Source organism: Corvus cornix, chromosome 13 (assembly GCF_000738735.6).
Source record: "Corvus cornix cornix isolate S_Up_H32 chromosome 13, ASM73873v5, whole genome shotgun sequence".
NCBI classification, from domain to species: Eukaryota; Metazoa; Chordata; class Aves; order Passeriformes; family Corvidae; genus Corvus; species Corvus cornix.
Genome location: NC_046343.1, coordinates 2,685,357 through 2,713,311, shown reverse-complemented (window position 1 = coordinate 2,713,311; position 27,955 = coordinate 2,685,357). Strand labels below are relative to the sequence as shown.

General features: G+C 44.9%; 1 protein-coding gene across 2 annotated transcripts; it reads right to left on the bottom strand.

Moving 5' to 3' along the window:
- Positions 1–261: 261 nt before the first annotated feature.
- CREBRF (CREB3 regulatory factor) lies at positions 262–26,783 on the bottom strand. Of its 2 annotated transcripts, none has more exons than XM_039559532.1 (9): positions 26,687–26,783; positions 17,069–17,246; positions 15,988–16,113; positions 14,013–15,096; positions 9,698–9,892; positions 7,816–8,005; positions 7,290–7,363; positions 6,781–6,903; positions 262–6,170 (listed from the first exon to the last, which is right to left on the bottom strand). In XM_039559532.1, exons 2-9 carry the CDS (start codon positions 17,075–17,077, stop codon positions 6,055–6,057), a joined length of 1,917 nt encoding a protein of 638 aa, XP_039415466.1. In that variant the 5' UTR covers positions 17,078–17,246; positions 26,687–26,783; the 3' UTR covers positions 262–6,054. The 2 variants fall into 2 exon arrangements, with proteins under 2 accessions (XP_039415466.1, XP_039415467.1); XM_039559533.1 differs by lacking the exon at positions 26,687–26,783 and adding an exon at positions 24,240–24,308.
- Between the last annotated feature and the right edge of the window lie 1,172 nt (positions 26,784–27,955).

Below are 27,955 nucleotides of genomic sequence, written 5' to 3'. Positions count from 1 at the left end.
GCTGGAGACCATTTCCACAGCAACTGCAGGGAGCCGGTTTCTCCAGGCACTAATCCCGGTTCTCCAGATGGTCCCACAGGGACCCAGCAGCGCTATGAGGCAGCTCTGAGCATGAGGAAGGAAAAAAACAGATTATTTCCTTTCCTAGCTGTCATCCCTTCCAAAGGAAAGTTCCTGGAAATACCAGGAGACTGGGGACTTACTTCAAGGCAGCAGCTGCCATTCACTATCACTCCACGCATACAATGATCCGAGACAGTATCTCCTCCACAATTTTTATTTTAAATTACAAAGGATGTTGCATACATTGATGAATTTGTATCTGAATAGAAGTGCTAGGGATCAAGGGTGACAGAGTAAACAAAGTCAATAGTTTAATTGTGCCTCTTTTCAAAAAAATAAAACTGCACAACTATTAACCAACATTTAACATTGCAACTCTTAACAGATCATGCTTTGAACAAGGTATATTTATTTTCTAACAGAGACAAGACTTTCAGTAAGTTTTTCTGAGCTCCAGTTGGAAGTTGATTATAGAATATCAAGGACAGCATTACAATCATGACCCCAAGCATAGGCAGAACAGGATGCCATGTTTCATTTAAAATGCCTTTTTCTTTTTTTGCATCTGCATGTGCCATCAGCCTTAAGAGCTCACCCAACCACAAATACTGAGCAATAAGTTTTCCTTGGGCATAACATTCTGGGAGGATAGATGATTCCAATCCAAATGTATGAATAGCCATCATTATAAGAGAGATTAAAATTATTAAGTTTTCTTACTAGGTTCTGTTTCCTAATCAGAAGATTATGATTGGGTGGGATGTGCTTTTGCCAATACCAAATCCAATCCAGAAGTTTTTCTTGCAGGAGTGAGTGAAGTCACCCAAATTTGACTTAAAAAGATACCCAACTACAAAATATTTTAAACTCCAGAAAAACTCTGACCAGTGACGTTACCTAAAAAGTTTGGAGTTTTATTTCTTTTATGGGGGAAACAAAAAAAATGCACGTGTGGATTAAAAGAGCTCTGGTTCCACTTTTAGCTCCACAGCTCATCAGAAAGACAATAAACGCAGAGCCAGTATTTGCTCCCATGGAAGTTCACGGATGTCTAAGAGGCTGAGGATTATAATTCAGAGTGCACACACACCTTCTAGAAGCACTGGGGAGAACACATGGCATATTGTGAAATGTAAGTTGTAGAAGATAGAGATTTTTGTTTGCTGCAAAGAAGATGCAGTCTAAAAGTGCCATCTTTGATTAATGACATTGAAGAATCCCAATTTCCACTGGGAGATATTCAAGAGTGGTGTTTTCTCAACAGACTAATGCCCTTAATACAGTTACAAGAAGGATCAGTCACCCAGACAGCAACTGTTTGAAATGTACTTCACACGATCCCTGGGGTAAACAAAATAAACCTCAGCTGTGTGCAAAGCTGTCAACAAGCCAAGACCCCATCTAGCAGCACCCTTCACTAGGTGATTCCAACTGAAGCCTCCAACTTCAAAAGGAAAGAACATCATGATTAGATGCACTCTTGAAACTCAGGTCTCAAGGCCAAATGCAGATCCTGACATTCACGGTCCCGAACTGGGTTGTGCCTCAGCAGAATTTCAGGAAGACGAGCAAGCACAGAACTGCATTTGCTATTTCTGCTGGAGGCAGCTTGGATGCAACCCTTGGAAATTCTCCTGATAAAACCTTTTAGAGCTTTAGAAAAATAACCAGCTATGTTTAAATGATTTATGGAAAAGAAAAGCACATCCAGTCATTACAGTTTGTGAATAAGCTGTTTCATTAATGAAGGCAAATATTAGATAAATATTGGGGGGGTGTCTTTTAAAAATAAACTTTAAACTGACACCTCTGTATTTCCAAAGTGTCTGTTTTCTTTTAAGCTAGTTAAAAGACCCTTCATCCATTTTAGGTTGGTTTTTTGTTTGTTTGTTTGCTTTTTTAAAAAACCCCAACTTTCCCCTGGCCCTCTTAGTATGGAAAAAAGTCAATCTATAAATTAGGAACTGAACACAGCTGAGCCTGACTCTCACATCAGCTTTACAGCAATGCAGCTTTATTAAATCACAATGATTTCAACTGGTATGATAAGAAAATCCAGCCCATCCACACATAAACATAGCTTTAGCAGTTAAGTCTCTCTCATCCCAAAAAACCAAAAAGTACTCACCAAGTATCAGTAAATGTGTTCAATAAACCATAAAAGGAAGCGTTAGCAAAAGGGGTTTCGGGTTTAAAAACACCCTTCAGGAGCACCCCCACGTTTTGCAAGGCCATTCAAAAACTGGTCTTCCATATAAATACAAAAGGACTACTGAGAGAAACTGAAATCAGACCTACCCACACTCGCTTCAGGACGCTTTAATCAGCTCTGATTCCATCTCAGAAGCTTTGACGAGTTCAGAGGGAATGAATAACATTTAGTTCTAGATGTACAAGTAAGGCACAATATAAAGCCACATCATCATCTGTCATGAAGGGAGGGGGAGGACGAGGGTCATACATGGTACAGCAGAACAAGCAGCCCATCGATTCCAAGTGTGGCACCTACGTTCAGACTGACGAGATCTCGACAAGAGCAGTTATGACAGCATGCTTTTAATATGGAAACAAATCCTAGAGAATCCAGTGTATCAGAAAAAGGAAGAGCTTCTGTTTGTAGTAAATCAAAAAATATATCATTGTTTTTGGATATAGGATTAAAAGTGAATATTCACAATGCCTACACTCAAAAACAAACCAAAAAAACCCAGGACTTCGTTAAGATCCACATACTATGTATGAACACTGAAAATCTTTAGAAAATGGTCTTCTCTAAAGATCACCCAAAAACGCATGCCACAATTGCCAAAAAACAGAACATGTACATTTGTTGGTTTTTATACCCTTATAAGATTTTCGTTTGTGATAAGTATACACTAAATGTATATATTTTAATGACACTAGAGGAAGCAGATTGTTACTGGCATTAAAGTACAACCATTTCTAGACGGTTTAAATGCCACAGAGTCCCCTGGTTAAAATGTAAAGCTGCACAGCTTGCCTATGTCACCTTTATGATAAAGTTAAACCAGCAAAAGGTCTTACATTTACTCTACATTTTACTGCCAGGTTTTATTTATCTCAAGTATCGCTGCAGCATTCTGACCAGCCCAGAGTTAGCAGCAAGTGGCAGGAATCATATAAAACGCAGTTTCTTTTTTTTCTTTTTTTTTCCTCTTTTTTTTTTTTTAAACAAAGTGCTTTTCTAAGATATACATACATATAAATAGTTACAAAATAAAGTGTCAACATTAAAAAGCTCAACTATTTCAAAGCTTTAACTTAAAATAATACATAGGAAACACTGAAATGCGAGGGTATGGAACTCACTAAAGATTCAAAGTCTACTTTGAAATGCGAGACCAAAATCATAGTCTGGTTTTCAGACAAAAATAAAAAGCTATAAAGTTGTGTGTTGCCCAGGATTCCCGGACAGTAAAAAACAGGGGCTTTTAAATACCTTGTCAGTTGAATTTGTCACAGAAGTTTTTACCTGATTTCAAACTGCTCTCTCTCAATGTTCAGAGATGCTGCCTCGCCGGCAGGGTTTGGATGGAGCACAGGGACTGCCCGTGGGGAAGGGACAACCTCTGTGTGCCAGCCCTGCTCAGACATGGCCTGCACCTCACAGGACACATTCTCTGTCGGGGTTTTAGGGGCCCTGGGCAGCTCCACAAGAACAAGAGGAATACACCAGACCCACGCTGGAAAGCAGCAGCCAATTCTCACCTCAGCCAAACAACAACACAAACGCCTCAAACGAAAACACCCACATTCCACTCAGATTTTGCAAGTCTTAAGTGGATTTACAAAGTTTTGCCTAAATTGCCCTGGGTATTTGTTCAGTCTCTTGTAGGAAAGACTTTCTGTACAGCTCAGTAGTGGTATTTTGGCCTCCTCCTCCCTTTTGAGTCTTCCAAAATATTTAGGTACAAGAAAGCTGTGAGTGTGGCAGGGCCACCACCTTCACCAGCCACTCTTCCTGCACTGTTACCAATTCAGGCTGGCTTTTTTCTCTTATAGTACAAGTTTGGATATAAAAATAATCTACTTATAAACAAAAAGGAATCACAGTACAAACAAACTTAGACAAACTAGAAATGAAGTGGAGAAATTCCCCAAAGGGAGTGGGGAGAAAGCCTTCATGGACTTTTGCATTTTTTTTTTTCAGCAGCTACATTTGAAAATATTTGGTATTTCTATTTTCAGTAAACAGTGTTTTGTCATCTTTAAATAGGGAGAGAAAGAACAGGGAGGAAAAGGGGGGGGGGGGGGTCCATGAAACCAGAGAATGATCTTGCCTTGAGATAAAGGACTTTCTCATCAAAGGCTAAAGCTTTTAATCTGTACGTTAACACTGACTACAAAGCCAACTCTTATTAGCAGAAGAGCAAATAAGAACTTTGTGTTAATATTCCTCAATCATAGAAACTACTGAATTAACAAGAATAAGTCACATATAAGTCTGAAGAAGCTAGTTTCGAAATACCTGTACAAAAATATAAAAGTCTATAAATTTTTTTGTTTTGTTTTGTTTGAAGCCTGTGTTGATCCTTGGAAACATCACATGCATAATAATACATCAACTGGAAAAGTGGCAACTAAGGAATTAGATATTTGTAGCTCTTTTTTTTTCCTCTTTACATATATACACGTTACAATAAAAATAATTTTATTTTGGTTGTTTGGTGGAAGTATACTACAACAAGCTAAATACTTTTTTTAAATTTTTTTTAAATTCTCAAAGTCGAAAACTATTTTACCAATAGCTTACTAAAATCCAAATATATTAAAATCTCCTACAGTAAGTGCAGAGAAAAAAGATTTAAAGACTCCAAGACGGCCACCAACTTATCTACCATGGAAGCGAACTACAAGAACAGCAAAATAATATTGTTATGTATGAATGCTCCTTCTGTAGATAATTGGACCCAAACAAAAAAATTCACAGTTCAGTAAGATCCCTAACCCTGACCTTTAATTTTTTTTCTTTTTTTCTTTTGTTTTTACATTCAGTACAGTATCATATAAGCTGTGCAAAACTTTACTTAGACTGGCAGTTCGCCATATCAGTTGCATTTGTCTTTGGTACAAAAATAAACAATCGCATTAATGTGCAAGTATTTGTTTTCTTCCGGCCAAAGTACCGAAATTGAGTTTTCTAGAGCCATCTTTTATACAATACATAGACTCTGTGGCATATATCTACATTTTCAACATATTCCTATATACATTCAAAAATTTTTAAGAGCTGGAACAAATACATTAAAACCTAAAATCTCACCATCTATACAGCTTGGTTTTGCCCCTCAGGGTTTTCTTCATACAAAACTTTACCAGCTTATACTGATAGCTCTCCCCACAAAATACAAGGCACAAAGAATATACTTTTTTTTCCTCTTGCTTGCACAGACATTTAAATACTCTATTAAGCTCAGAAAATTAAAGTCTTATATGGCACACTAGCTCTAATGCCGCGTGTGCTATGTACAAGTTAATGGTTGCAAAGAAAGCTTACTGGTTCTTTTTAAGAACAAGAAAAGAAAATCCAATTATTTAAAAAAAAAAAAAGGAACAAAAAACTCCCTACATTGACAGCTTCACCAAAAAAATGCTTCCTCTTACTTCACTTGGACCATAAACCTGTCACAATGTCTGGCAAACGCTAAAAATTTTCACTAGCCAAACCCACATTTTTGCTTCTAAAACAAAAGTGATATATTCTGGTCCTAGATCATTTGAAAGAGAACTCTCATTTCTGCCCTTGAGCTTAAAGCAGCTTTGAAACTATCTGGTTTATGGTCCAAAAATGCTCTGCAGCATTTTCTACCACGCTGTGATTTGTTTTCCTACACTGTTACTTGAAACCAATGGAACCTACTGGTGAGTGTTTACAGAATGCTAAGCTGACATGCAGACCAGAATGCCATTTACAACGAGGAACTCGACAGCACAGGTGGAACCTGACCCAGGAGCAGCTCAAGTCCTGTCCTAAACTTTTGCCATGGGTATCCGGAGCCCCACGAGGCCGCCGGTGGGGTCCCCCTCTGCCGTCTTCTCCAGGACTTGGTTCACGAACTCCGACGTCTGTCCAGCCACAGGAAGTCCTGAAAGGGAAGGGGAAGAGAAGCTGCTCTCAGGTCACTGCTCATGGCACATTCCTACGGGTGACACAAAGCCAGGGGACACTTTGGTTGGGACAACTGAAATCAGGAAAGGGTTCATTCTTTCCTCTATTTCAGAAATTGTTTGCATTCCAATGTAGTGAGATCAGAGGGCTGGAGCAGCTCTGCTGGGAGGAAAGGCTGGGAGAGTTGGGATTGTTTAGCCTGGAGAAGAGAAGCTTTGGGGTGACCTCATTGTGGCCTTCCAGTTCCTGAAGGAGCCAACATGATGGAGAGAGACTTTTTATAAGGGCCTGGAAGGACAGGACAAGGGGGAATGGCTTCACACTGACAGAGCGCAGGGCTGGATGGGATATTGGGAGGAAATCCTTCCCTGTGAGGGTGGGGAGGCCCTGGCACAGGGTGCCCAGAGAAGCTGTGGCTGTCCCTGGATCCATGAAAGTGTCCAAGGCCAGGCTGGACAGGACTTGGAGCAACCTGGGATAGTGGGAGGTGTCCCTGGTGGAATGAGATGAGCTTTGAGGTCCCTTCCAACTCAGGGCATTTATGATTCTATTGTCTTCATGGCAAATACATGGAGTTCACTGCTTACCAAGAGTGTCTTTAATAAGTATGTTCAACTTTTGTTCCATGTTGATTCCTCTGTCATCTTTAGGTACCTGCACCCGATTAACTATTTCTTGTTTAATGGAGTTGATGACAAAGAGTAAATTATCTGCAAAGGAAAAAAAAAAGGATTAGTTTTACAGCACATTCCCCAGGAAGAGAGTCACAGTTATCTACACACAGCTATCTGTAAGTGCCAAAGGTGCCACATCACACGTATTGTAAAATTAAATGGAATAGGTTACATCAAATATTACCAACATTTTCAATAATATTTACAGCACATGCATACATTTACATAATTTACATCTGCAAAGTAGCTCGACATTGCAGGTAACCCAATTTACATTCACTTTAGTCAATGGACTGGTTTTGTACCAACAGAATTGCTGGGTTTGTACCAACTCTTTTCTCTATGAGCCAGGTTACATCATGGTGCAAAACACAGACTTGTCCAAATAAAAGAAAAACTAAGATGGGAAGAGTTGTATTTACCATATTCCGTGTTGAGACCCCAGAGTTTTACTTTATTGGCTTCATACTGGGCTTTCTTTTTTAGTCTACAAGCCCTGTAGCAAGAAGAGGGGAAAAATTAGAACACTACCAGAAATTGCAGAGTAGTAAGAGCCACACGAACTTACCAACCAAACCTCCCAGAGCTGTGATGCACAAACTCATCCATCCTCACTCACCTTCACTGAAAACACTCTGCCACCTGCATCTGCTCACATTTGACACTTGTGGGTTTATCACTGTGCCAGCTGTTTGCCCCACAGCTAAGGAAGCCAATTCCAGTGGAAACACATCTTTATCTACAGGACAGACAAACCACAGCTCCCAAGGTGCCAGCTGCCCTGCTTTTTGATAAGCTGCTAATTCCCATTTGATAAACTGCAACTCCCATTGCAGGAGCTGCCACATGAAGAAGGATTTCTTTAGGCAAAAATTATTATTTAGATCTTTATCATTCACTTGTAGTAACCCAAATTTTCTCATCCCTGCAGCTTTTCCCAGTGCATACCTGGAAGCCAGCTTGTTCTTCTCTTTCCTTGACCTGGGTCTGGCAGTTAAGGGAAGTTCACTGACGGGTGTCAGGTCACTGATCACCTTATTCAGCTTCCTCAGCTCGTTACCAATCTGGAGGAGTTTTCTGGGGTTGGGAGTCAGGTCTTCTACATCAGTCCTCCGTGATTTCTTTGCTGCATACTTTCCTGTTTTAAATATACAGAAAAATGGGTTGGGAAGTGACACAATACATACATAAACTTGTGAGAAAACACTCTTAAATAGGCATTTTTTGGGTGCAGTTTAGGTTCCTTTGTTCCTGACAGGAGAATGGGCCGGAATCAGGTGATCCCTGTGGCCTCTCACAATAGAAAGAGCATTTCCAGACAAAGAGCTTTGTACAATTCATATTCTATCTAAATCAGGTAAGAGCAAATACTGCTGGCCAGGCCACTGGATGTGACAGAGGGCATACACACAACTGTGCTGAAAAATGTATGTCACAAGTTCAAACCCTGTTGTTTTGCTCCAGCTGTAAACTTGTTAACTCATAGTCAGCCAAAATATCCTCCTGCACACTCAAGTGGATTAAATTCCCAAATAATCTTATTGCTAAAGTTCTGTACTAAGAAAGAGTGCTGAGGCCTGGTACTGAAACAATCTTCAGTGATGCTGAGATGAAGTGATCCACATAAAGGCCAGTTAACCCCTTTTATTGTATGTATTTGACACTCTTTAAGGCCTGGTTTTGCACTTGACTTAAAGGTCAAGTGTCCAAGTGTCTGGTGGGACTGAGTCCTGGAGGCATGTTTGGTTATTTGTTGTTTAGTAATAAATATAAAATAATGCAATCACAGAACGGCTTGGGTTGGAAGGGACCTTAAACTCATGTTTTTCCACCCCCTGCCATGGGCAGGGACACCTTCCACTAAACCAGGTTGTTCAGAGCTTCATCACGAGAAAGAGCAGTGTTAGGGACTTTAAGTACTGATATTTCACTACAGGATAAAGAAGCATTTAAAAACTAAGGAGATTTAAAGAAAAAAATGCTTCCTTCCCTGAATAAATCTACAAGTAACAATAAAAAAAAATAAATCTTTCAATTTAAGAGAAAAAAGTTAAAAGCAGTAATTTTCAACTCTAAGGGAACGTTAACCTTACAACCAGGGAAATTGGTTTAATTTGCTTCTTTAAAGCCAAAACCAAATGGAGCAGCCTAAAAGAGGTCCTGTGACAAGAAAACAAAAATACCCCTAAGAGTGGTTTGTTTTGGGTGATGTTAATCATGTTTGTGGTGCAGTAATTGCTCACTGGGAATAAATCACAGTTATTAGAGCAACTGGTTTAAGTTTCTAAGAGGGCATCTTAAGGAAATAGTTTATTCCCAGAGGAGTAACTGCTTCACTGAGCTGCATTCACAGAGGGAAAACAAGGAGGGAGCAGCAGGGAGAGACAGTTGTGCCTTAGTGCTTGTCCTCAGTTCATACCACAGTCCCCCTGAACTTGGCACCCCAGAGCCCTCCCAGCCTCCTGCTAACACAGGCAGCACTGACAGGAACAGCCACGAGGAGCAAACATCAGTCAAGCCACCCATCCAATATTTACAGTATTGCACTGAGAAAGCTTTGAACTCTCGGGGTTTCCACTGAGAGCCCTTGGAAGTCACAATTCTCAATTCATCCACACTCCTCTGGAAGAAACCACACTGAAAGTCCCTACTGTGTGTTCACTGTGCCTCCCTTGGGCACTGCAGAACGCTGGTAACGGAGCAACAGACTCAGAGTGTTCGAATTTTCATGGCCGAAACACAACTTCCCAGCACTTGCAAGGAGGGGAATTTGGCTACTGAAGGTGTCACAAGGAGAAGAGTGTCATTTGTGACCAGGACTCTCTCTTACCATGATGGAGCCCGTTCTTCTGGTACATGTTGCTGGGCAGCGTGTCGCGGTTCCACTCGGATGGCCTCAGCATCCTCTCCTGCTGGGACGGTGTCAGCTGCTCGCTGTACTCCCAGAAGTATCTTCGCTTGCCTCTCTTGCGAGAGGATATTGCAGTCATTTCTTTTAAATCCTCCACAGAATCGTTTTCATACCCTAAAAGGATGCAGGGGGTTGTTTATGTACTGGTGACAGCATTGTTTGTAGCCTTTTAGCAGCAGACTGAGTATTCAAGTTAAGAGCAAAACCACAGACAGATCTGTTCTGCATTATGTAACAGACTTGGTTCCAGCATCAACTGCTCCTGGGTACTTGCCTTAAATCCAGGGACAGACACTGAGCCACTGATGGGGCTTCATTAGTTGAAAAAAACCGAATTATTTATGCATTTAAAGTCCCTTTATGCTGTCTGACCCCCTAAGCCGTAGTCCCCCACAATCCCAGCAGTGCCAAGTACAGAAAGCAGATGTTGGACAGTGTTCTCCCATCCTGACAACTTCCTCCGTGAATTGGCAGGAACACAACCCTAACTCACCTCCACATTTGACAAAAAGCATGGGAAGAGAAGCAGATAATAAAGATGGATTAGCAAAAGACAACAGAGAAAAAATTATTCAATTCTAGAATACTCTGAGTTGGAAGAGTCCCTCAGGATCGAGTCCAAATCCTGCTGTTCCTTGAGTCCAAAGACCTTCAGGGAATAAATCCAACCACTGATCCCTCCGAGGCTGGAGAAAGGGGCTCTGTTATCAGGACAGTGACCAAAGGGCCATCTAAGATGAAGGGATTTGGACACCCACTGTTCATCCTCTTCTTCCTCATTACTGGGATGAAGAGAAATGATCCATGGTAAAGCCAAACAATATTCTGGAGGTGAATTATGATGCACCTGATATGATGAACTGCTCATGAAGGACATGGAAACTGTAATGCCACTGTCCACACCACAGAAATATTTTACCACAACTATGTAAACACAAACCACGGGTTTCCAAACCCCAGATATGCTTTAGAAAATAAAGATAACCTATACTAAGGTTAAAAAAAAAACCTCAAACCACTGCACTGTCTTTTATATAATATGCTAATAGTTTACATTTACTTAAGAAAGGAACATTTCTAAACATCACATACTCTGATGGAGCTTAAGGAAAAGCCACCCATGTATGGACTGCAGGCTTAGCAAGCCTTGACCCCATATGCTTCAGCTCTGCTTCATCTTCCACCAGCACAAAGAACACTTTCTTCCTTTTAAAACAGTCCATTCAATCAGTCTGTTTGCACTTGAAAAACCAGTTGAAAGAGGAAAACCAAACTTTCTTGCTTTGGTCTGACTCTCACATCATAACCCAATGCATGAACAGAAGTCAGGTACACAGAAGGATGAAATCCATCCTGAAGTTCTGTTTCTCATCATTTCATCAACTCATTTACTTTGATTCTCTGGTTTATTGGAAAGACAGGATTTTAAAGGCAAATCAAACAATGAAATACGCTTTATAAAACATGTGTTGTATAGCCAAAATTATTGACAATTTACATTAAATACAGTTTCAAATACCATAAATATTTGTAACTGTAGCTCCATTTTACTCAAATGCTTTTTGACATAAGTATCAAAATACTCTCAAAAAGACCACTGACTTTCCACCTAAAAAACAAGCTATGTGATTCATTATATAGAAATATATAAATTGAGCCCATCTTCATGATAACACAGAATTAATCCAACCAATGAAAACAAATCTCTGTAAGAGCTGAAGTGGACAAATGTACAACAAGGTTAAAATCAGGACTTCCTGTTTGCTTATTCAAACTGTAATTAAGTTAGCAACTTCAATTACATTGACTTAATACATCCTGCCTTGCAACCCCAACACTGACCTGCTACCATTATAAAGTTACATAAAATAACCCAGTGCAGTGTCCTAACCTAACACACAAACTTGTCCAGCTGCTCTGCACTGTATTTATTCCTCCTCTTAGCAAAGATCACACAGCAGGGCAGGCTTCTAAGAAATCTGAAAGGGTTCCTGTATTTAACTTTGAAGCCCTTCGCAAACCTCTCCTGAAAGTCTTTCTTCACACTGTGGTTTCGGGTTTAAATTCACCAGGGTTAAATGAAGTAGAACAGAGAACAGTGTGCACATGACTGCTGCATCTTACCAGGTGAAACCCAAAAATAGCCCCACTGAAACAAACCCAGAGAGCTCCTCCTCTTAACCACTTCACCACAGAGACTTCTGGCAAATCATTTCGAGTGGTTTTCCCCCAGCTGATGGTCCAGGTGCCCAGAGCTGATCTAATGCAGCTTCTTAAAACAATCTCTGTGTCTCTAGGAGCACTTTTCCACTAATTTCTTCTCCAGTGCTACTGACAACTGAATAAATTGCTGCATTTCCCATTTCTGGAATCTCCTGACTACTTGATGGCAGGAACAGTCATTTAAAAGTCCTTCTACTAAATGAAATAGGAAAAATATACTCAGTAATAGCAAAACCCATCACATTTAAATGCTAGAAAAGGCCTGGGCTGGTCATTCCCATAATAAACTACCTTTGCAGGGGAACAAAATTGCTAAATCTGTGTCATGGTGATAATAAAAACACTGTTGCCCAAACCTGCCTGAGAGCCAGTCACATTTTTAGCTATTTCTCCTTCACTGTATCTAAATATTTCCTCAGATAACACTTGAAGAAAGCATCTCATTCACTCTAAAAACATACATGAAGAACAAACAAAAGCAAATCATGTATTAAAAAACATGAGAGGGCCAGCAATAACTGGTAGACTTTTGTCCTTTCAGTAAATTACATCCTCACTCAAAATACCAACTGATTTTGCTTTCCGAGCTCTGGAAGGTTTAATTTTCCTGTGCTGTGCCTATTTTTAGATACTTTACCCATAGTATTCACCTTTAGAGGTAAAAAAGCAACACAAAGTACAAGAGTGACATAATTAGAATACCTGGAGATGTTACCCTCTAAAATAGACAAAATATATGATAAAATTTTTAACATCACCACATTTGAGGTGCATGGCTTTAGGCTTCATTTGTGGAAGGGTTTGGCAAGCTTGGATAAGCCCAGATCCTCAGTTACTGCTGCAGAATGTGGATTGTTGGTCAGTAAAATAGTTCATTAATTAATTCCACCCACAGCATTTAATACAACCTCTCTGTTTCATGGATCCCAGGCTTCCAGTGCAACACATCCCCCATGGGCTGCAGAGCTGGAACAGCTGCTCAGGGCCCCACAAAGCAGAGGGAGTTCACTCCAGAAGGGAGGAAGAGGCTTTAAAATGCTAATAAAAATGTGTTGTGTGCATGTGAAAGTAACATAAAGGGCATAATGCTTAACGAGTTTAATGCCTACTCAGGAAATCTAATTAGAAAATAATTTCATCTGAGAGTTCATTATGATAAACACTGACAAGCTTTAGGGAAGCTGCTCTTCTCAACAAGAAAAAATTCAGCTGCTTTATCCCCTCGAAGTAACATATTGCCAAATGTCTGAATATTTTCATTCTTGTACTCTACGACAAGGCATTTATAAGATGTGGATATTGTAATAATTTCTGAAATGAAATTAATACGTGGTTACAATCCTGTCGCTTTCCCTGCCTGTTTTATTTTTATACAATGCTGCTGTGTTGTTACCTTCTAGGTGAAGGTTAGTTCTTATTTCTGCTGTTAAAGCTCCATTTCTGCAGGCAGGAGAGAGGAATTCAGTATCCTCTGAAGACCCACTAAGTGTTACTGCTGAAAACCACCAATAAATGATTTTATTAGTTTCAGTGGCAGCCATTCTTTGGATTCTGTGGGAAAACTGTACCTGCAAGCAGGACTTAAGTAATTATGAAATCATTTCACTCAGGATATGATTTCATCCTGACAGACCCAACTCTGGAAAAATTCACAGCTACAAGAAGTGCTAGAAAGCTCTACACATCCTACCAGAGAGCCACAAAAAAAGAAGGTCACACTTACAGGCAGCTTCTCTAGCCTCAGGCTACAGCTGGGCTTCCTGTATTCTCTATTATTATTTTTGTTGCATGACCACAGTTTATGTAGTTTTTCACCAAACAGGGACACAGAGACCTTGTACACTTTGAATTAATTGCATTTTGCAAAGCACTTAGAAAATGTGGGAGGAGAGTTCACAATTTAAGATCAGTGCTGCTCATCTGTAACTAGCAGGAGTTCAAAAGCTTTCCTTCCCACTCAGAGGACAATTCCATCAACCTCCACGTTCCCAAAGCCCAACAATGCTGGTACCTGGTTCTGAGAAGGTATCGCTGATGTCATCGTCCTTATCATCCTCGTAATCTTCTTCCTCATCATCGTTTTCAGACAGCTCGTGCTCACTGCCAAATCCTTCATCATGGTCCTCGTCTTCAATATCATCCTCATCCTCCTCCTCTTCCTCAGGGTCTGCTTTGGCTGACTGTTCACCCAAAGTGTCTGTTACAAAAAGAGAATAATTGTGCTCTTCCTTCTTCTGCGAGGAGTCTGACACGGACGTGCTGGCCGAAAGACTGCTCTCCCCCACAGCCAGCCCTGGGCTCTCCTGGGGAGGGCTGAGGAGCAGTTCTTGAGTCTCTTTAAAAGGCAAAACAGGAGGTGTGCTGTGACCATGGGGGGACTCGAGTCCTTTTCTCTCTTGTCTCTTTGCTACAGCCCCACAGTAGCAGGTGTTTTCCTTCGCTGCGTCAGCGTGCGCCTGGCTCAGCACGGGCCTGCTCTGTGGTAAGGGGTTGATCTTTACTTTTGCCTTTTTAACATAGTCTTTACATTCAACATGAATGTTCACCTTTTCATTGCTGTACACGTTGGTCTTGACCATGATCTGTGTACTGGAAGCAGGCTGGCTGGCAGGCTTGCTGGCCTTCTGGGCACAGTCCGACAGCGCGGCCTCAGCCTGCACGTTCTTGGAGGAACAGACCGGCGCAGCTGCTCTGCTTGCAATTTTTTTGCCAGGTAACAAAGAATTTAAAGGGTTTTGTTTAACACTAAAGAGCAAATCAGGGTAATAGAGTGAATCTGAGACAGGCTGGGAGTCCTCGCTGTTCAGCTGAGCCAGTGTGGGTGTTTTGCTTATCACCTCTTCATCCTGGTACGGGCTTGAAAAGTCATCAAGGCCCAGGTAATCCACCTCTTTTGTTCCCCAGATGTCACAGCTGGTTAATTTAGTGTACTTAGTTAGGTCTTCACAGTAGGTATCCCACTGCTCCCACTTGGAGGTGAAAGCAGCTTCTTTGTCCAGGATGTCTGTAAAAGACTCCAGGTTCTCAAGCTCTTTGCAGTCCTCCGTGAAAAGCAGGTTGTCCCTGGAGCTTTGCTGATAGTCCATTTCTCTGTCCTGTGCACAATAAGAGAAGTTAAAAGTTAATACAAAAAAAGTATCCATCATCTCTTTCCTCTACTTAATCTGGTATGGAGAGCTCAATTCCAGTGAAGAGTGAGAGAATGGTGACATAGGAAGAGACCTCAACTTTCACCTAAAAGCTTCCTTTGAGGGTCAGAATGGAGTTCAGCTTCTGTGCTTGAGCAACAGATCCTTCTGAAGACACTGCTCTTCCAATGACACTGTATTTCCCTGCTATAGCAAATTCATCTGCTCATCAGCAACTAAACCAGTACCAATATCCATGTATTTAAAATATGAACGACATCACAGGCATCTCTATAATCTACGTCAATCTTTGCTGTGTTCTTAACAGAATATGCTTGAGTTTACCAGTTCCTGGAAAACCTCATTCTAACACAACCAATTAATGACCACGAGTGACCTTTCTCCTTTGATGCAGGGAGAAAATAAAAAAGGGAATGCTCACATAAGTAGTTTGTGAGTCAACTTTTATTTTCCTTTCCCTGCATTCACAGCTTGGGTGAAGTAGAACAGAGCAGGGAAGAAATCCTTCCCTGTGAGGATGGGGAGGCCCTGGCACAGGGTGCCCAGAGCAGCTGGGGCTGCCCCTGGATCCCTGGCAGTGTCCAAGGCCAGGCCGGACGGGCTTGGAGCACCCTGGGATAGTGGAAGGTGTATTTGAGCCTGTCCCAATGGCCACTTTGAAGAAGTGCCTGCTGAGGACGCATCACATTTGCTGGACAAGCAGTCCAGCTCTTCCCTAATTAGCAGCCAGCAATAATGAATAATCTTCCAGCATTCTTGCACAAACACCCCTTTATCACTCCAGGAACCTGGTGTTAGTCAAGGAGAGGAAGTTCTGGACACACACAGGTGACCTACCAGTTCATACATGAAGTCTGGATCTGAGCTGCTTGCCAGGAGATCCGTGCTCATCAGAGTCTGCTCTGAAAACAGGTGGCTCCGAAAGGCATCCCCAAAAGGAGGGTCCATTCCACTCACACTGGGCTACAACACAACGGACAGATGTGTCAAAGATGATATAAAAAGGCACATTTTCATCTTCAACAAACAGAAAGATGTTTTGCTTATCACAGAATGACTGTTTCAGTCAAACAGAAAGAGGATCACCATTTCCTCTTAGTCTCTGAAGGTTTTTACCTCCACAGATAAGCCCATCATTCCCCAGAGCCAGAGAATGCTTTAAGAGCAGCTGACAACATGTGGGAGCAATCAAAGGACACGTTTCTATTCGCCCCAGAGCTTCGAGAGCACTCACTGCTGCTTCATTCTTCCCTGTTGGTTTGAAAGTCTTATGCTTGCCAAGTTTTGGGATATGCTGGCATTTGTAGAGGATGAGGGCCAGTCCTGGCAAGATCTGGGAGTATCAGTAGGCAGGGTCTTCCCCCTAATACAAATCATCCTGTACTAAAGCAGTGTTGACTGTGTTTAGAGCCATTAGAACTCATAAAACTTCCATATAAATTGTAAGGAAAGCAAAATTTATGACAACTGAATGAAGATTGTTACCTCTCTCTCAAGAACGAAGTGAAATTTGGCAGAAAAGCATTATGCAGGATGGCTGGGCATGCAGGGAATGGGCAGCAAGGCCTTCTGCTACATTTAATTCCAGACCTCAATTTCTTTTCTAGACACTCTCACCCTGAGGGTTGGGAAGGGAGAAACACTGTGCTGCTGAAAGTCATTCAGTGTGCTGATGTGTGAATCACTGCAGTAATAAAAGGCTGTTCTGCTCTCCAGGCATCCTCCCTCACCAAGAGACAATTTGGCTGCGGCTTGAACAAATACAGGACCAAGAGCAGCACCACAGCTTCCAGCACAGACCCTACAAAATATACATCCTTTAATATCTTATACATTCTCCCTGCTAGTGCTGGTCAAATTTGTTCTTAAACAGAGGCAAAATTATTTACAGAAGCAAATAAAATCCTAGCAGACTTACCTGAGGCATTTCCAAGCCCAGATTCCCCAAATCCAATTCCAAACTTGTTGTTTTATTCACTTGTAGATTCCTTTCCAGCTTTACTTCAGTCTCAGGGAGTTTACACTATCCATGCAATGAAATTTTTCCTTAGGATAACTTCAGTTCACCCTGATGGAGCTTTTCTATTCGTAGATTTCTGTGCAGAAGAAACACAGCAAACCCCCAAGGAGGTGAGCAATCCTTCATCAACAAGGTGAAAGCTTAAAAAACAGCCAAAGGCAAGAATTTCCCCTGAAAATTGATTTTTCCTCATGCTGGAATGTATAGAAATTTTCTTCCCCTGCCATCTTTCATTGAATGAAAAGCCACAGATGCTACAGAACAGAGTTGCTGCAAAACCATTTTTGGCCAAGTTACATTTTGTTGCCTTTTTTCCTCACTGCTGAGACCAGCAGCTCTATAGACACACCTGAGGAGAAAACCCTGCCAAATTTGGAACAATAATCAGCACACTGCTGGGTATCCAAGAGAGAGACAATCTTTATGACTAATGTAACAGAGGCAATAAACTCTAAAAATGTCTTAGGCAAAAGTCTCAAAATACAAATTTCAGAACAGGCAAAAATGCTGCTTCAGTGGTATCTTCTTTTCTTCAGGGATGAATCCACCCAGCATCAGATAAGATTACATCAATCACTCACATAGCAACATCTAGTGGTAGAGGATCACAGAAACCATCCGGCAGCAGAGTGGAAGAGACAGATTTCCCCAAGAGAACAAATTAAAAACTGTGCCAAACTCACAGCTGTCTAATAAAATATATTCTCTATTAATTCAAATAAGGCATATGTTGAAATTGGACCAATTTATCTACTGGTAGTTTTACCAGTTTAGGAGTTTCTATAGACCTGCTCTACTTCAGATGTTTGTCTAATGACTCTTTGGAGCCTCATATCCGGCTTATTCCTGCATTTTGAACAGTGTAAGGAAAACCCTCACTCAGCACTGCTCCTAAGTCAGACTTTGGTGCAATCTGCTCAGGCTGTGTTTATTCTCTTCTTTTGAAAAACAAATAGTAAACTCTAAGTGTTCTCCCACAGCTCAGAATCCTCCCCCAGCAGCACATGACAGCATCCCCGTGATTATTCCTACTTTCAGATAGTATCTCAGCGAGTTTGTCCTCTTTAGCATATGGACCATCAGGCTGTGGTAAAAACAGACACTATGCAAAGAAGTCTTTACTTATCAAAACATCCTGCTTTGCAAATAGCAGCTGGAATATAAAGAACAACAGTTACAGGTCCAGTCACACAGGGGCTCTCAGTTGAACCCTCGCTACCCCTGCCAGAGTGGCCGATCCTCACAGGGCCCTGTGGTGAACGATCCAGTTCCTTGTGAGAAAAGCTCCTTTCTGCTCCAAAACCTCCAGGGAACCCTTTACTTTACTTATTTAAAAGCAGCTTTTAAGTGAAGTTCGTGCCTCAGCAATCCCCATCTCCCTTCACCCAGCAAAGGCCACACCACAGCAGGACTGGTCCTCCCCACCTGGCGGCTGGCAGGAGTGACTGAGTCACTTCTCAGCCTCACCTGGGCTAGGAGAAAGGGCCTGTTCTTTACAACAAACACATGATGTTCTCAGACACAAAGAAAGACACAAGAAGGTTATGATCCCAAATACCTGAACACTTTCTTTCCACGCAGATTGATGCTTTTTTCACCAGCACATCAGATTAATACTTTGACAGCACCACCAGACCACCGCCACCACCTGCGTTCACAAGGAGACTGCCAGAGTTCTCCATGACACAAAGGGGAACGCAAGGAAGCATTTGCTGCTTCTTCACTGGTTATTCTTCGTTGTGTTTTTTGGTAGAACATGGCCCTCAAGCCATTCCACACACAGCCAGCAAGGGGGGGTGAAACTTCATCTGTACTGACACTGATTTCAGGAACAACCAACCAACACTTCCAGGTGCCAGCTTCTGGATCACTTCCAAATCCTCAAAACGAACATTAAAGGCTAAAATACTTTTACCATCTCAAAGACTGGAGTGATAAACTTCTTGCACTATTTGAGAACGCCAGTGTATGTCCTCCCAGGTCAGAGCAGTGTATCAGCTAATCCGATTATTCCTGTAATTCTCTTTATATTTCATTCTTGACATTTTATAATATTAATACTTAAATGTGACTTGAATCCCAGTAGGATCTAGTCAACTATTCCACAACATAGGATTTTTCTTAGTAGCTCTGTGGAGGGGGAAAACACAGTGAGGCCATGAAAAGAAAGACACTGCCTCAGGGAGCTGCACAATCCAGGCGTCCTTCATGCTCCCAACAAAGCAGCCCTACTTCCAACTGCTTTCCAAATTTCCCAGAAAGATCAAGATCATCATTAAAAGACTCCTGGTGTTTATACTTAACTCCCAGTGTTTCTACACGAACCGGTAAATAAAGATGTATGGCACAAGTCAGTGACACATATGGAAGCACAGGTGTAAACTTGGAACTTGCTGTGAAGGAAAGTAATTTGTAGGCTGCAGTTAAAGTCCTGTTTTTACAGAATTCATCATTACTGGCACTTTCAGCCCAAGACTGAGTTAGAAAAGAATAGTCCAGCTGTTGTGTTATCGATAATGAATGCAGCTTTGAATGAACTAAAAGAGCTGTGGCAGAGCTCAAGTACAGCAGCACTAAGAATTATTGAAGATAAATATAGCAGGAATTTCTACTTCAGGACAATTTCCATTAATGCCTTCCATCAGCCCTTCCCAAATGCAGAGACACAGGTGGAATACAGAGCCCGAGGCAGCGGGCAGGGTGCCGGCTCCTGTGGCAACAGCCTGCAGGGAAATCACATTAAGGTGATTAAGGAGCCAGGCCCGGAGCTGGTTCTGTGTCTGCAGATCTGAAGTCACATCAGTGCCAAGCTCTGCTCCCGCTCCTGCTCCTGGAGGAGGCTCCTTCCTTCACTGGGGCCTGAGGAAGGGCAGGGCACCCGAGATACAATACACATGGAGAGGGACTGTTTCCAAGGGCCTGGAGTGACAGGACAAGGAGGAATGGCTTCACACTGACAGAGAGAAGGGCTAGACAGGATAGTGGGAAGGAATTCCTCCCTGTGAGGGTGGGCAGGCCCTGGCACAGGGTGCCCAGAGAAGCTGTGGCTGCCCCTGGATCCCTGGAAGTGTCCAAGGCCAGGATGGACGGGGCTTGGAGCAGCCTGAGATAGTGGAAGGCATCCCTGCCCATGGCAGGGGATTGAAACTAAATAATCTTTAAGGTCCCTTCCAGCCCAAACGATTCCATGATTCTGTGGTCTCAGGAAGAGTTACGTCCATTTAACATTTAAGAATTTGGGCTACTGATGGAAGCATGCACATGTACGCTGGTTAAAATCCCATCAGTCATCAACAAGGGACCAAAGCCTTAGAATTAACACCTAATTAATCTAAAGACAAATCCTAATTAAAAATAATCCCCTGTATATAGTATTTACTTTCTGAAGAGGAATGGTGGTTCCAAGATGCCCGGAAAGACTGAATTTCACTCAGGGGAGCAGCGGGTGCATTACCTGGGGTTACTGCTCTAACCCAGCCCACAGCAGGAGCTCAACTCCGAACATGCAGCACTTAGGACACACAGGCAGCTCCTGTGCATGTGCTGCCTCCCTGGGCCACTAAAACACCCTCCTGCCTCACTACAGCACCTCCAAAGAAGCCCCTAGCAGAGAAAACCCCAAAATGCAGCTTTCAGCCTGGCACCTCAAGGTCTTCCTCGGTCACCTGCGTGAATCATTTGTACTGTGGCTGTAACTAAAGTTGCTATTTCTGGCCCAGTTCAGCTGTGTATTTTGTACCACTGGAAAGGCACATGGAGCGTGGCTGTGCTGTTTTGTTGGCTGCACAGTGCTTATTATCCCAGCAGCTAAATGCCTGCTGTAAGTGCATTACAGGAACAATTACACTTTCATGATGGTGACTGCATCACACAGCACAGCTTGTCGAAGTCACAATTTTGATGCAGGTATAAAAAAATAGCTCACAAGAGTCTGCCAGTACTAAACTTAAAAGCTCAGCCCAAAACATTCATGGTCAACTCTGAATTTCAGAGAAAGCACAAAAACTACGCCATGTGCTTGGAAAGAACCATTATGTACCACGCACTGTTCGCTGTATCTGGACATTTTATGAAATACGGGAGTTAGAGATGCAAGAAGTTCTTCTGCACGTCTCTTAAAAACATTTTTTCCTTCCACAGTTCATGCCAACTTGTTTTCTATTATAGAACACCCTCTGCTCAGGGCAGTCTTCACGCTGAGAACGTGCGGACTGCCTGGGGTGGAGTCCATCCCTGGAGGTGTCCAGGGAACGACTGGACATAGCACTCAGGGCTCCGGTCTGGTTGAGAAGGTGGCAATCAGCCACAGGTTGGACTCGATGGTCTTGGAGGTCTTTTCCAATCTCAATGAGTCTGTATTTTTCTTACTTTTGTTTCTGAATAATGTTTCTTTTTTTTTTTTCTTTCTCCATGATTCTTCAATTATTAGCCAGACTTTAAAAAATTCTTTTACTTTTCTCCCCCAGCACAAAGACACTACGTTCACTAGTGTTATTATTATTTCACTGCAGTGAGCAAAGACACTCTTTTAAAATGTCTTCCTGTATTTCCACCCACTGCAATCTCATTCCTGGACTCACCGAAGCAGCCAAGTCCCTCTACTTTCTTGGTGATGGATTTCTATTAAAATGCCAGCACGACCATCTAAGGCATTATGCTCTTTGCTTTTTCTATCCTGGAGAGAAAACATCTGCTTAAGACCCTCAGACCCTGAGTCTGATGGAGCACTGCCACTTAGAAGAACTAAAGATCCGCAGACTGTTTCACTTCTTCTAAGCCTCTTCCCTTCTGGAGAGGGAAACTGTTACTTCACTGTCTCTGTTCCCTTTCCTCCACTGACCATCCCTTCTTCCTCTAGTGTTATTTTTCCAATCCTACTTGCCCACAGCAGACAGATTGCAAGACCTGGAAGTGATACCTCTAAAGAGAAGCTCTGGTCTGCAATCACACACACAACACTTCAGGCAGCAGAGCCCATGAGCCCCCAGAACACAGCACTCAGGTACCTTCCATGCCAACGCCAATTCCCAGCTTATGGGGTGCTCCAGCTGTGCCAGCAAACAGGCAGATCCCACAAACTGATGGAATCACAGTCACAGAATGGTTTGGGTTGGAAGGGACCTTAAAGATCATCTGGTTCCACTCCCCTGCCATGGGCAGGGACACTTCCCACTGGCCCAGGCTGCTCCAAGTCCCGTCCAACCTGGCCTTGGACACTTCCAGGGATCCAGAGGCAGCCACAGCTTCTCTGGGCACCCTGTGCCAGGGCCTGCCCACCCTCCCAGGGAACAATTTCTTCCCAATATCCAATCTAAATGTACTCTCTGTCAGTGTGAAGCCATTTCTCCTTGTCCTGTCACTTGTAAAAAGCCCCTCTCCATCTTGTAGCTCCTTCAGGCCCTGCCCCAAAGCTTCTCCTCTCCAGGCTGAACAATCCCAGCTCTCCCAGCCTTTCCTCCCAGCAGAGCTGCTCCATCCCTCAGATCATCCTGGAGCCTCCTCTGGACTCTCTCCAGCAGCTCCAGCTCCTTCCTGTGCAGGGCCCCAGGGCTGGGGCAGCTCTGCAGGTGGGGTCTCACCTGAGAGGGGTAGAGGGGCACAATCCCCCCCTGCCCTGCTGCCCACACCGGGGATCAGCCCAGGGCACGGGGGGCTCCTGAGGGCCAAGGCAGGTCCAGCTCTCACCCACCAGCACCCCCAGGGCCTTCTCCCAGGGCTGCTCCATCTGTGCATCCCTAGCCCGTGTTTATATCCCTGACTGTGTTGATATTGACCATCATGCAAGAGGCAGAAGCACAAAAAAGTGACTATTTTTTAGACTAACAAACATTCTGCATCAACAAATTTTGTAACAACTATGCCCAGATTAATATATTCCTACTGGAAGCACTTTTCTGTATGTTCTGGAACAAAGACTGAGATTTTATTCTTATTTTAGTGCCAAGAGTGGGATGTGCAACATGTTAAACTTATTAGGACTATATTAACAGACTTCCATTAATTAAAAACTTGTTAAAGTTAAAATATTCATAGCATAAACCTTTATTAAAATAACACTGCAGAGTTAGGAGAGTTGTTTGCACACGAGAATTAGTAGTAAAACTAACATTTAAAATTTTTTTGAGCCATAGATTTCCTGTGAAGCAGAGTGGGGTGAAAGCAAAGACAAAAAACAAAAGCAAAACTAAACAACAATTCGGCTTCCAATCTTCAGCAATATTCTACATCCTGACAGGATAGCTGTTCCTACATTTTTTTCTGACAGAGTCTTTCAGACTAAAAGAAAAATTAATTCTGTAGTTCCCAGGAAAAAAACAAGAAATAACGCAAGTCTTATGATGAAGGGAATGGTACAGTCTGGTCTACTCTTCATACCGTGAAATTATGATTCTTATACTCTTGTTAGAAATGGGGCATCTGTACCGAATACTTCAAAGCCAGCAGCAAATCTAAAAAATGCATCAGTCAAAATTGCCCAAAAAGTAAAAAAAAAAAAAAAAAACAACAAAAAAACCCCCCACGGCTTAACAGTTTAAAACCAGAAGGATTTAAAAAAAAAAAAAAAAATCAGGGAAATTATTACAGCAAGGTAGAAACCTTAAATTTACAATCTTCAGAAAACTTTTGGTTTGACTTTTACACCAATGCCAACTCTCAAGCACTTCTCGTGCAGTGCCAAATCTCCTTATCAAGCTTTGATGTTAAAACATTTAGTTAAGCTTCCCAAACCACAGAGCATGGACACGAGGCCATGGGAATCTAAACCTGTGGGTTCCCTTATTTATCCCACACTCTCGGTCTATTAGTGGGACAAAAGCTTCTGTTTGTTCCCAATTAATTCCTGCTAATGCTGAAGGGACTTCAGTCTCTGTCCCTCACAAGGCTGTTTGCCTCTCTCATTATTTAAAAACCACCTGGGGAGGATGCTCGGTGGCCTGACGCCTCTGCTGCAGACCGCTCTTATCAGGGAATACTCCCACCAAACCCAGAACAATTCTTTCTTGGCTCAGGTAAACTATGGACACTTTTTGAGGTCTCTGTTATTCGTGCATCTAAAAAGGAATCTCACCGAGATTGTTTTAGCAGGAAAGGTTTCTTGCAGAAGAATTATCACACCCAGAGAAGCTGCGGCTGCCCCTGGATCCCTGGAAGTGTCCAAGGCCGGGCTGGATGGGGTTGGGAGCAAGATGGGCTAGTGGAAGGTGTCCCTGCCCATGGCAGGGCGTTGAAACTAAATTGTCTTTAAGGTCCCTTCCAACATAAACCATTCTGGGATCCTATGATTTATTTTCCATAGAAACTCTGACTTCTCATTTAAGCTGCCAACAATAAAAATCGGTAACATTTCTAAGGCACCTGAGTCTGCTCCTTTATAATTTTTACTATGAAAACACATTTAATAATAATCGTAATTAACCTTCCCCACAAGGATGCTCGGAAGCAACCTTAGAGGCCTTTTAAACGCAATCTTTAACACATTTAGAAGCGTTTGAAAGACAATACGACAATCTCATTCTGTTTTGCACGTTATGCGGAGCATGATTTCAACAAGTTACCCCTCGAGAGGCAGCAACAGAAAGATCACGATCACTTTAAGTGAGAATCGCACATTTCAGCTGGCAGCTCGCAGTGCTCCAAGCCGTTCAGCCTGTTGCACGGGGAAGGCTGAATAAACACCGTGCGTCTTATACCGAGTGTGACAGAGAAATTATCCTGGATACCGGATCCCTTCCAGCAGCCGATGCCCTGAGAAATGCCGTGGGCTGCGGGGCTGGCAGGGACAGGGGGAGGGCACGGCAGTGATGCCGCGGGCAGGGAATAACGCCCAGGGTGCGGACCCTGGGGACAAAGGGGGAATAATAAAGATTGGGTTTGAGTCGTCGGTGACACGAGGGGGTTTCGGCAACGTGTTCCCGGCTCGGAACCCGCGTGAGCCTGGACCAGACACGGAGAGGTGTTCGACACCCGTGGGGGGACACGCTGAGAGCCGTAGGCGGCTCTTGAGGCGGCCCGGGGAACTCACGGATGTTTTATAACCCAAATCTGTGGGGACGGGCTGGGAGCAGCAGACGGGAACGCGTCCCGTCCTCCCCTCAGCGCGGGGAGCGGGACCCCCTGTGCGCGGGCACCGCCCCGGGCCGGTCCCGACGCCCAGGCGGGACAGCCCCCCCTGAGGCAAAGCGCTGCGGAGGGACGGGGCCGCGGGTGGCCCCCGCAGCCACAGCCCCGCGTGGTGCCCGTGCCCACCCCGCGTCCCCCGGCCCGGCCCTGACCCACTAACACACCTCCGGCCAACATGGCCGCCCCGCCGCCCAGCGCCCAGCGCAGCCTACCCCGGCCGCTGCCGCCCCGCCCTCCGCGCCCGCTCATTGGCCGGCTCCTCCGCCGCGCGCGCTCCCATTGGCCGCCACGCCCGCCGTTCACCCGCCCAGCGGCCCTTTCAAGCTAGGGTGAGGCGACATGTAAACAAACCCCCTCCCGCCGCCCCGGCCGCGGCCCCGCGACCCCCGCGCCCCCCCCGCCGCCCCGGGGCCCCGCCCGGCCGCCCCCGGCCCCGCCGCGCCGGACACACCGCCCAGGGGCCCGTGTCCCGCGGGGGGCGGCCCCCGCCCGACGACCCCCGCCAGGGCTGCGGGCAGCCGGAGCGCACCCGCGCTGCACGGGAGAAGCCCCTTCCCGGGGCCGCGGCTCGCAGCGAACCGCCGTCCCCCCGCCCTGTCGTTACATAAACGCCGCGCCGGAGCGGGGACGGTCCCGTCCCACCCTGCCCCGCACTCGCAGACCGGCGACCGCTCTCCGCCACCTCTACCCCGCAGCCTTTGGAGCGGAGCCGCCCTCCGGGCACCAACGCGCCCGGGCACACAGACCCCGCACGCCCAGACCCCGCACGCCCACGGGTCACCCCCGGCCGTCCCGGGCATTCAAACAGGTCGCAAGCAGAGGAGGCGACTACGAGCCCGAAAGGCAGAGGAGTACAGGACCTGCCGAGCCTTCCTCTGCCTTCGCGGGCAGCCCCTCCGCCCGCACGGGCAGAGCGGCCGGGCTCCACGGCAGGACGGTGCTTTCCTCTCCCCGGCGCTCGCTGCGAGACTCGCTTTCCTTGTAAAGGCACGGGCCGCTCCTGCCGGGCGGAGGCTGGAGAGGACAACGCCGACAACTCTCCGCTCAGCCCGCGCTCCGTCCCTGCTGCCCGTTCTCATCGCGCCCACCCCGGCAGCGGGCCCCAAAGCTCCGCTCCGGGACCGGACACCCCCCGCGCACCGCTGCTCTCCCGCGGCCCCAGCAGCCACACCCCCTCGGCGGGCGAGCGGAGCGGAGGGGCCGCTGGCACCATTCCCGTCCCGCAGCCCTCGGCAGCCGGGCGGACACCTCCGCCCCGCTCTCCCTCCCCTCCTTGCAGCCCCCTGCCCGGCGACACCGCCTCCTCCCGCCGGACCACCCGGGCCCCCGAGCCCCGGCCCCCCGGTGCCCCGCAGCCCCCCGGAGCGCCGCGGCCTCCCCGAGCCCCTCACTCACCGCGCTCAGCGGGGGCCGCCGCCCCGCGCGCCCCGGCCCGGCCCCTCCATGCGGCCCCGGGTTTGTTTGTTTATGTCCCTTCCTGACGGGTTCCCGGAAATCGCGTGACTCGACCCTCACGTGGCCCGAGGGGGCGGCGCGCGCGAGAGGCGGGGGGGAAGGGGGCCGCGCCAGCCAATGGCCGGGGGCTGTCCCCATCACGTGACGGCGGAGCGCCGCGCGGGGGGTATTTAAGGCGGGGGAGGCGGGTGCCCGCGGGCAGAGCGCGGCGGGGCGGCGGCGGCTCCTGCGGGCTGTGCTGGGCTCGTGTCCCGACAGCCCGGTGCTGCTCCTCTGCGGCCCTGCGTGTACTTACCCTCTGCATCCATCCATCCGTCCATCTTCTACCTGCTGCTCTGTATTTTTCCAACTGTCTTCAGCTACATGCACAACCACCTTTCACAGTGACAGGTGGCTGGCCTGGACTGCTTCAGACACAACTGGAGAAATTATTACTAATAAACATAATAAAAAATAGACCCAGCCGTTCTTATCTTGCTATTTGTAAAGAATATGGCTTCTAGTCTTTAAAGAAGTTTTTTGCATTTCACCCCAATTCCTCTTCTTCTTTTGCCCCAGAGACTCCATGACGTTTAATTATGGAAACAAGGGAGCAGCCACCCACCTCTGACAACTCAGCCCTTCACAGGAGTAAAATGGTTCCATGATTCCCACTAGAAGAAAAGTAAACTTCCATAAACGCTCCAGAACAATTTCTTGTGAGGGGCAGAGATGCAAATATTAGAATTTCCTAAACAATACGAACAAAAGCAGAAAAAAGCATTTGAAATGACCCTGACCTAAATTCTCACTCTGCACGTTGCCAGAGTTTATGACTTAAAAGTCTTCACGACTTGACTGCGGAGTCAGTTTCCTTCAATTTCCTATTTTTTTTTACCCAAATATCTTTCACCACAGGCACAGGTTTTCCATTTCAAGCACAAATTTCTTTCTTTATTACTTGAACATTCCGTGTTCTCTTCTGCTGTCAGAAAACAAAGACTAGTGCATGATAAAGGCTCTGGTACCTGCATTGTTTGTTAAACACCAGTGGCTGAATCCCTCTGTTCTCATTTCCTGCAGTCATGCAAAAAAAGAAATTATCCCAAGCAGTGTTAATTCCTGGCACACATGGAGCAGACCGTTCCACAACCACCATGCAGAGAGAAAGTCATACAACATCTACAGAACAGACACAATCCATTATTATTTCAGCTTCTTCAGTCATGC

What these genes read in the sequence shown, in the direction of transcription:
- CREBRF (XM_039559532.1), bottom strand. An exon ending in AAGAACAAGCTGGCTTCCAG is followed by an intron (nt 7,364 to 7,815) that starts GTATGCACTGGG and finishes TTCTTGCTACAG; the next exon opens with GGCTTGTAGACTAAAAAAGA. An exon ending in GGGTCTCAACACGGAATATG is followed by an intron (nt 6,904 to 7,289) that starts GTAAATACAACT and finishes TTTCCTTTGCAG; the next exon opens with ATAATTTACTCTTTGTCATC.